Genomic DNA, 9,733 nt, shown 5'->3' on the forward strand with positions numbered 1-9,733 from the left:
TAACCCTTTCCGGCTTTTATTACGTTATGGATTGCTGAAAAAAAGGATCTAATGTGAGAACTTCCGGTCGTTTATACAATGTTTTGAATTCTAGAACCGATATTATTAAACATGACTTGCTTCCGATTTTAAGTGTACTTGCAATTAAAGAAGTGCTCAAACTACCGTAAAAATGGTTGCTGGATCCTTCTCATTTATGATCGCCGTTAGAAAAGTAGTCGAAAGGAAGACAAACTTTTAAGTCAGTTTAATTTGATTTTTGTATCACACGAGTTAAAAACATCCGAGGTCAAGATTGGTGAGAACTACTAAAAGAATTTCGGGTCGAAACATTTCGGATCCTGTGACGCAGAAAACCACGTAAGTAAACCAGCAAAGATGACGTTGAATTGCTTTAAAGATGCTTGGACTTGATGTTGAAAATACTGATATTGGTCCATAAAAATCCTATTTGCTTCAAACAGAAGTGGATTTCGAGCCTGGGTTGGGCTGTTTCCCTCTAGGTCCTAACTTGTTGAAAATCTAAGCCAATTGTTATAAAAACAATGAAAATACCCTCCTATAGAAAAAAACTTCCGCTGATGACATATGGATTGAGTAAGATCCAATCTCATTTAAGGGCTAACAAGATTAAAGGGCCAAGGCGATCATAATAAGTTTAGCAAATAAAATGTCGCATACTTGGTGTTGAAATTATTTGGTTTGATTTTACCGGTCTTGATGTGAGTAAAGAGGTGAGACTGGTGGAAGAACGCCTCGAGAGCGACTTTTTTGACAGACTGATACTCTTGAGAATCTTTTCGCTTATAGAACTAAACCAATTTTAAGCATAAGACGTGCCATGGACCGGCCAACGTGGATTATTTTCAAATAAGTTTGCACGCAACTCTACTTTGTACCCAATGGATCGCGTGAGTTGGAGGCTGGTGTTAAAATCATTCTCTTGTTGAAGAAAGTTATGATACTCGGTTTGAAAATCTATCGTCCTCATCAAGAAACTTTAGGTTTCCGCTTTTCACGTTTGGCAACAAATTGTTAGCAGTAGAGTGAACGCACAATGTGGAATGACAAGCTTCATAAATCAAGTAAGTTAGTTTACGGTAAGAGGACCAAGTATTGTTTACTTGCTCGTGATTATTGTATGATGATGTGGGCGTCGGTGCTAGAGGCTACCAACTGCCGCGGGAGTCCAAAGATTATGCCTCCGAAATCTCTAGATGGCGATTCCGCGCGAGCCCCTTAGGTCTCACGTGCCAGTGATGGCAAAGGCCCTTTTGATCATAGAGGAAAATATGTAATTTAATCAAAAGCAAAGAACTGCTTTCCTTGTGGGACATTATACTACGGTGCGCATGCGTCGTATAAGACGATATTGCATAGTCTCTTAAAACGGCTAATTTTTTTATTTTGCACTTTATTGTCCCATTTCTGACCACATTATAATCCAAAGGGAGTGGTCCATCTTGCCCATCTAAAAAAAAAATGAAAAAAAATAAGTTTCTGCTTCAGCCACATTAGTAGCCCATTTCGTTTCATTTAAAGTGAATTCATCCTCATTTAAATCCTTATTACTGATTCTTTTTTCGTTTTTGTTTTAATGTTGAGCCGTTCAAGGGAAAGACTGTTAAAAATCCCAGACTTTGCAACTAAAACTGACAGTCTCTTACGATCTCTTGCTGTTGCGGACGGATGAAAACGGAGGCTATTTTTTTGATAACGATTACGTCACGGTGTTGGATCCAGACTTTGCCGCGCACGAGCTTAAGACGAAAACAACATGGTGGACATACGCGACTTTAATTTCTTGCAAGCATTATGGCATGTTTTCAGATGATGACTAGTTTTTATCCCACCTGATTATTTTGTGACCAGGAATGCAGAAAGATATTGATTGATTTACTGGTTGACTGACATGTTCAAGCTTAAATTCGGGCTCGCAACAGTTACCTCTTACTCTCGAGAGTCGTGGCTTTTCACCGGACTGTTTCAATTTTAATCAACAGTCATCCTAAGACAATCGTATTTAGAGAAAGGTAAATCGAAGCGTACATGAAAGTATTTTCCATTTCCTTTCAAAGAAGCTGAGAGAGCGGACATGGGTCACACGAAGCCTGGGGTAAATTTTTCTTTTACAGTCCTTACGCACTGTCTATCGCGTGACTCCAGCTCGGCTCTAAGCTCTTCTCTTTACGCCAAACTTGACGGAGAAGGCTTCTACACAGGCTGGGGAAATCGTGGGTGCATATCACAAGAGTTTAAGCCATTTAACTTTAATTTAAAGGAATACATAATTATTTTTGTTTTAAGTCATCTTAAGTCTTGTCGAGATGACAACATTAATGGAATAATGGAATAAAACCATGAATTAATCCTTTGTTTACGGGCGGAAAAACAAGAAGAAGAAAATGATATACAAAAGAAATGCGAAAGAGGGTAATTGAGGAGATAGAAAAGAGTAACACAAACTTATTTGTAAAATTTAGGCTAAATTTACCAATAAAGTACACTAATTTTGACCAAGGTCTGCTAAGCTGTCTGAATTATATGATAATTATGTCCTGGCACCCGCTGAACAAAGTATATCTGCAGCTGCTAGCTTCCACTAGCACTGCTGATCGAGTTGAAGCGAAGCTATTGTCGATTGAAGCGTTCTGTACAGAAAGATCCTGAATCTGCTCATTTTGACCTTCCGCGCAACTATGAATGGAGGTAATTGACTGTAAGGCTGTGGAAATGTAATCTTTTAAAGGTCCTTTCTTTCGCTAACAAGTAATAAGGGTATTATAAATTCCATGTGCACGTCGGATTTGAACCTCGCAGTTCATCCACATGGTTTAATTAAATGTCCACACAGCTTCAGCCGGCAAAGGGTTAATCGCAGATTAAAGGAAACAATGAGCGAAGAGCAAACGCAGCTAGGTCCGAATGCTGAGCCGTAATAGGTTTAACTTTGGAGTAATTTCAACCTTGTTTCTCTCTTTTCATCGCGTACAAAACGACTTTCTTCCTCTGTTGTGAATCGTTATGCAAGCGCGTACTTGCACACTTAAGCTGAGACTGAAGGCATTGCTGTCATTTATTGAATTAACTTTAAGCTCCTTCATGTAGATTGTTGTTTAAGGAGGAAAGGGTAAGCAATTTAGTTGTAGTTCAACTGACAATCTACGAATAGTCGATTCGCGATCATATGATTATTTCAAGCTTCAGTTACTTCACGAGACCTTAAATTGTTCAATTTGCAAATACGAATTTTCGCAAACAACTTACAGTACTAAGCGTTGCTCACGAAGTAAAATGAAAAGGGAAGCGAAGGTCTTTCGAAATAATAGTTTTACCTCTAACACGCTGTTAGTATAGATGATATATAATATGTCGTAAAGAGCAGGTTCTGCACAATGCATTTTGATTGCATAAACATTTCAGCATTCGACGGTCTATTACTATAAAAAGCTAAAACTGCACTTAACGTACTTTGTAAAAGAAATGAAAGCGGCATTACGTATCTGTTAAAAAACTGTATAACAGGAGTATAAACAAAGAGATGTGGTACATCATTTTTTTCAGATGACAAGGGAAAAACGATAGGTCAACAAGATATCTATTTCTAAAATAATTCACATACGCGCGATGTAATTTTAACATCGTAAACAAGCTTAGGATAATAAGCCTTCGAGACTTTGTAATTTATTCTCTTACAGCACCGCTGCCCTCCCTTCCATAATTGGGTGTGTCCTTGTGTTATATGTAACCTAGTAGCCTCAAGACAGAAAAGATTTGGAGAGATTAAGATCCTCCTCACCAGACGGTCCTCCATTACACTGTTGTCTTTTTTTCCACAGATCACTGCAAATGTGGTCCGGGCTATGCCTCCCCACAGGACGCTATGAAAGGTCCTAGAGAGAAATTATTGTATTTACCATGCATCCTGAGTAACACGGGGATACAAAAGCCGGACTATCTTGCCACTGTTGATGCAGATCCAGACTCCCCTAATTACAGTCAGGTAAGTAAACATTGTCGTTCACTCCAGATTAACATTAGAAATCCCGCAGTCTTCTACTCAATCTTTTCTTCTCCTTCTCACTTAAAGTTTCGTGTTTTGACTCAGGGACTTCAAGGAGAGCAGATAACAAAGGGCGAACGGTTCCTGCTGCTTGGCTTTGAATTCGATTCAGTAAAAACTTGTGTCTAATTTGGTGACGCAATCTCTCATTCTTTCCCTTGCTCCTCACTAGAGTTTTCTCTTAACTCTCAAGCGGAATTTAAGTGGGCTAAAAAACAGTTTCAAACTGAGGATTAATTAGGAGTGGAGGAAAGAAAATGCTGATGGGCAAAAATTGATTGAAAGGTTAATTTCATTTTGCAATTAATTTAGAATTTTTGTGATAGGTTATTCATCGCTTGAAGGTTCCTTATATAGGAGACGAGTTACATCACAGTGGCTGGAATGCCTGCAGCAGGTCAGTTGGTCTCAAGAAGAAACTAGGGCCTTCATTCTGTTGGCACACTGAAGAATAAATGAACACTGAATGTTGCGATTGTGATCATTGCTTTTTTCTACCCCAATTACATTAAGGCGAGGACGTGCCTAACGAGTCACACCTAGGTTGTAAAAACTTGGAAAGTTATCAGTTGGATCCAATTTTTTTTCAATTTTGAACAAATTCTAATAGGTTAGCAATAATCATGTACTGATGGTGCGAGCGTTTCAGGAGCGTTACAGGCGGTAGTAAAGGTCTTAAAGGCGGTGGTAGAGGTCTTAAAAGCGGTAATAGAAGTCTCACAGGTGGTAGTGGAGGTCTTACAGGCGGTAGTAAAGGTCTTACAGGCGGCAGTAGAGGTCTTACAGGCAGTGGTGGAGGTCTTACAGGCGGTAGTAAAGGTCTTACAGGCGGTAGTAGAGATCCTACAGGCGGTAGTAGAGGTCTTACAGGCGGCAGTAGAGGTCTTACAGGCAGTAGTGGAGGTCTTACAGGCGGTAGTAAAGGTCTTACAGGCAGCAATAGAGGTCTTACCAGCGGTAGTAGAGGTCTTACAAGCGGTAGTGGAGGTCTTACAGGCGGTAGTAAAGGTCCTAGGTGGCTTTTAATGAAACACCTGAAACTTTGTTCTATTTCAGCTGCCATGGAGATCCCAACCAGAAAAGAAACCGCTTGATTATGCCGTCTATTACAACCAGCAGGATCTACATTGTTGATGTTGAATCTGACCCAAGAGCACCGCGTATTCACAAGGTAAGGATAACAAAGGAATTACGCTCATCTGAATCGCCGTGATTAGTGCGTCTCAAGCTGTTGTCTTTCCAGCACAATTGATTGCCAGCCAAACTGCCCATGCGTGTGAACAGTTTAGTTCGGACCATTCTAGCTTTTGATTAGCCTTCTGCGCGTTCCAAGTGTTAAAGCGTACAGGAATTCTATGTTGGAAGCTAGCTTAGATGAGGTGGATGATAACTTTCGCTGCCGCAAGCCTTTACAGAGATGACCTTATCATAGTTTCTAGGTGTTCTCGATAGCCTAGTTGTCCGCGCGCAGTCTGGAAAGATACGGTAAGTCTCCCGATATGTCTTGGCCCATGATGGCTCATGCATCATGGGAAATATAATGGAATCTACTGCTGTTCTGGGATAGATCAAACATTTTGACTTACAGATTGTTGAACCAGAGGAAGTATTTGAGAAGACAGGCCTGGCCTACCTTCATACATCACACTGCCTGGGTAGTGGCGAGATCATGATCAGTGCCTTAGGTTCGCCGGAGGGAAAAGCCGAAGGTATTGGTATATATAATTACTCAAACATTACGTCACTTGAGCCAACGGTAGGAGATTACTCTTTATTTCCAATAAAACTGCAAGGCTTGAAAAGGCTTACAACCTGAAAATATTTCGCCGTTATTTTTAAGGAATTTGTCACATTTCCATGAATGAAAATATTCAACAATGATTTAGTTAGTCTAATATTCGTATTTCAGTTGACCCTGGACCGCTCTACTCACTGAAATTCGTTTTTCAACATGAAAGTCCAGTTAAAAAAAGGAACATTAATCATGATATCATTATTTCAGGGGGCTTCGTTATTCTGGACGGGGAGACTTTCAAGGTCAAAGGACGTTGGGAAGGTGGAAGTGAAAACGCAGCACCCATGGGATACGACTTTTGGTATCAGCCTCGACACAATGTAATGATTAGCTCTGAGTGGGGAGTGCCAAGCGCCTTAGAACTTGGATTTAAGATTGAGGACGTGGCTGCAGGTTAGAAAATTGGAATGATCAAAAGTAAGAAAGTGAACGCGACTGAATCTTAGTATTAGTAGAAAATAAAGGGGCAAACATTCGAGTGACCCACAAAGCCGATAGAAAATTCTATTGAGACTAAGAGCGTTTAGTTCATTCCCTGGTTTGTACCTGTTTTTAAAGTCGTAATTAGGGGGATGCGTTGGCATGATATTGCTAGGACGCTGGACTCCTGATCTGAGCCTGAGTAGTTGTTTTGTTCTCACACTACCTCAGTCTAACCAAGAGTATCGATGGGTATGAATTAGCTGTAGGGAACCATTTGAAAGTGTAGGAATAAGTTAAGAAAGTTGTCCTTTACTATAGTCCATTTCAGGGGGAAAAGTAACAAACGTAGAGTGAAAACCGGGATGAGCTTCGGTAGGATGAGCCATGTTGCTCGTGTGCAGATTGTGTATTTTGTCCTTCTCTCCTTCTTCTCCTTCTCGTTCCTTCTCTCGCTCATACTTTCAATCGATAATTCCCTTTAGTACACTTACATTTCACTAGTTTACTAGTGCTTACAGCTTTCGTTTTTTGCAATCGTTTGCTACTTTTTGTCTTCAGGAAAATACGGGTCGCATTTGTACGTGTGGGACTGGAACGAACGAACCATAAAACAGACCATAGACTTAGGAATGGGTACGATTCCTCTAGAAATCAGGTTCATGCACGATCCTGATCAGACGCAAGGATTTGTGGGGTGTGCATTGAACAGCACCGTTGTGAGATTCTTTCAAAATGAGGTGAGTGTTCGTTATATATGTTACGACACAGTTTTCTCTCATATAAGGTGCGCCCTCTAAGTAAATCGCAGTTATTTGGATAAAACTAACAAATGTTCCCATCTAGGAAAACAATCGACAGTTAAACCAGATTAAGCATAAAATTTTGTTAATTTTGGGTTTGTGTGCAAAATGATGAAAATAATTTGTGTTTTTCAATAATTCAAGCGTGATTTGATTTTTAAAAAACAATTTTATCAAATAAATAAATACTGAAACCCTTTTAATACATTTTATTCTCTTGTCTGGACAAATATAGTATAACCTCTTGGTTTGAGGTGTGCAGGTACTGCAAATTCATTTTATATGAATGAACAAAGTCTGATTTGTATAGAGTTTCTCTCAGTGCAGGTTTCATCAGCATCGAATAAATTGCTCTAATCAAATTATGTTGAACCAGGCATTACTAACTAATTGAAAACGCTAATTTTAAACGTTTAGGAAAAGACTTGGAGTGCAGAGACCGTAATCAAAGTCCCAGCTAAGAAAGTGGAGGGCTGGGCTCTACCGGAAATGCCAGGTAGGTCAGACTTAATGATTCACGTCTCAAAATAATCCAACTGAACTTGTTGAGGCTTTTTACAAGACGTTTAAATAATGCGTTTGTTCGTAACTTCTATGATAATTTGTCACTTAAAAATTGGAAATGTATAGAGAAATAAAGAATGAACGAACTAATGGATGTGATAACACAAAAGAAAAGAAGAAGGGAAGAGCATTCGAAAGCCGGAAATAAAATGCAGTTGGATCTTTACTTACTCCTCTAAGGAAACGTATCATAGCGAGGCGGTTTCCTTTCCACAGGTCTGGTTACAGACATTCTTATCTCGCTCGACGACAAGTACTTGTACTTCAGCAACTGGCTGCATGGAGACATTAGGCAGTATGATATCACAGACACTAAGAATCCTAAATTAGTAGGCCAGGTAAGAACATTATTGATTAAAATACTTGAAAGCCAAAGCAGTGAGAAGGATCTTCGCTCACGTACTCTCTTACACCCTCTTACACAGATCCTCTCAATGCCACTTGAATATGTACCTTGGGAAATATCTTAGTTGTTTCAAGGAGGCTCGGAAAAGTATTGTTGCGTCTCTATACCTCCGAAAGTAGAAGTAGGAGAAGTTAGTACCCTTTTTTCTGGGCGTCTTTCGCTTGAATTGTTAACCTTGCGCCGACTAAGTTTAGGCTGATTGTGGCTAACTCCCACGATGAACAAAGAGGGGGGGAAAGGAATCCTCTTTGTCTAGTCCACAGAACAATATTGCTTCCGGTGTTGTAAAGCTATAAATGCATCTTCAGTTATATTTTAATTGTGAAATTTCACACAAAACCCTTGAAGACATTACACCTGGTTGTTTGAACTTTCATCAGATAAATCGCCGTAAGTGTCCTCAAACTCCGTTGGACAGCAATATATCTTGGGAACTCTTGTGATATGGACTATGCATCATTCGATACTTACGATAACTGTTGAACATTGGTCCGAAAGATTTATTTTCTTCGTGCCTCCTTGGGGCGCTTATTGTGTTTCAGGTGTTTGCCGGAGGCAGCATCGTCAGTGACGGACCAGTGAAGGTAATTGAGGATTCTGAACTGAGCGCACAGCCTGAGCCATGTTACGTGAAAGGGAAGCGAGTTCAAGGAGGACCGCAGATGATTCAGCTGAGTTTGGATGGAAAACGGCTTTACGTCACAACATCACTATACAGCGTTTGGGACAATCAGTTCTATCCTGACCTCGTTAAGTAAGTGCAAAGGGTCAGGGTATGGTGAAACTTCATTAATCGGTTGTATAGAAAAAGTGACAAACTGCTTCTCAGTTCCGCGCGGTAGTTTCTTGATACGCTTTCCATTGAATCGCCATGAGCAAAGATTAGCATGGGGAGCCAGTCAACTAATCCTTACACATGATCTATTTTCTTTCGAAATGTTTAAGTGTACTGAACGTATGAAATGAATATAGGATAAATTAAATAAAAGTTTGGTCAGGAAAAAACAAGAAAGTAAAAAAATTAATCAGAAATACGAAAGAAGAAAAATTGACTCGACCGAATACTTCTCTTTAAAATGTAAAACGATCAACCCTTTCTTGTCTTCAACTACTTTTGTTTTTCCCTCATCGTTACTTCATTTTATTTTTTTCTCGCAGGAAAGGCTCTATGCTACTGCAGTTTGATGTCGATAATGTTAACGGTGGCCTCAAGTTAAATCCTGATTTCTGTGTTGATTTTGGAGACGAACCCGACGGTGCAGCCCTAGCTCATGAAGTTCGTTATCCGGGGGGAGATTGCTCCTCTGATATCTGGCTATAGTAGCCAATAACATGTATCAGATAAATGTTACTTCACCAGGTCCAGAATCAGTGAAAAAGGAAATTGTACCCGCTAAAATTTAAATGCCCGAAATATAACTTTTTTCTAGCTAGCTTTTATCTAGTTTCTTCATTACTCGTATTGAAATAAAATTCATATGTAATTGTTTTTGCTAGAATAGTCCTTTCTCTGTAACAAAATGATCAACAATTTGACAAACAGCTTTCATGTTGCCGTGAATCTGTTCAGAAACAGATCACAGATGAATTCAAAATGTGGTAAGAACAAAAAAGTGGCAAACCAGGTGCAGCCGAGTTTGTCATTGATCTTCTTACCACATTTAAAATTTCTATACTACATG

The 9,733-nt window shown here is 39.6% G+C and overlaps 1 protein-coding gene, 1 long non-coding RNA gene and 1 other non-coding gene across 4 annotated transcripts in view; 2 read left to right on the forward strand and 1 right to left on the reverse strand.

Moving 5' to 3' along the window:
* The first annotated feature begins 660 nt into the window (after nt 1–660).
* Nucleotides 661–2,516, forward strand: LOC149049913 (uncharacterized). The gene is made up of 2 exons (XR_016183467.1): nt 661–1,085; nt 1,606–2,516. It is a non-coding gene; the product is annotated as an uncharacterized LOC149049913 (long non-coding RNA).
* On the reverse strand, nt 1,150–1,277 carry LOC113668346 (U11 spliceosomal RNA). The gene has a single exon (XR_003445989.2). It is a non-coding gene; the product is annotated as a U11 spliceosomal RNA (small nuclear RNA).
* A 51-nt stretch (nt 2,517–2,567) lies between the features above and the next one.
* LOC113668299 (methanethiol oxidase) overlaps nt 2,568–9,733 on the forward strand; it is a 7,292-nt gene continuing 126 nt past the window's right edge. The window contains exons 1-11 of one of the 2 annotated variants that reach the window (XM_027184185.2): nt 2,568–2,709; nt 3,840–4,003; nt 4,390–4,460; nt 5,120–5,234; nt 5,652–5,772; nt 6,066–6,251; nt 6,840–7,018; nt 7,499–7,577; nt 7,862–7,983; nt 8,594–8,805; nt 9,210–9,733. The exon at nt 9,210–9,733 is cut by the window's right edge and continues 126 nt beyond it. In XM_027184185.2, the coding sequence (XP_027039986.2) occupies nt 2,700–2,709; nt 3,840–4,003; nt 4,390–4,460; nt 5,120–5,234; nt 5,652–5,772; nt 6,066–6,251; nt 6,840–7,018; nt 7,499–7,577; nt 7,862–7,983; nt 8,594–8,805; nt 9,210–9,372 (1,422 nt within the window). In that variant the 5' untranslated portion in view covers nt 2,568–2,699 and the 3' untranslated portion in view covers nt 9,373–9,733. Of the gene's footprint in view, nt 2,710–2,910; nt 3,131–3,839; nt 4,004–4,389; nt 4,461–5,119; nt 5,235–5,651; nt 5,773–6,065; nt 6,252–6,839; nt 7,019–7,498; nt 7,578–7,861; nt 7,984–8,593; nt 8,806–9,209 lie in introns of those variants that run through there. The other variant, XM_089195556.1, reaches the window with a different exon arrangement.

The sequence above is a fragment of the Pocillopora damicornis genome, chromosome 2 (genome assembly GCF_964200805.1).
Source record: "Pocillopora damicornis chromosome 2, jaPocDami1.2, whole genome shotgun sequence".
NCBI classification, from domain to species: Eukaryota; Metazoa; Cnidaria; class Anthozoa; order Scleractinia; family Pocilloporidae; genus Pocillopora; species Pocillopora damicornis.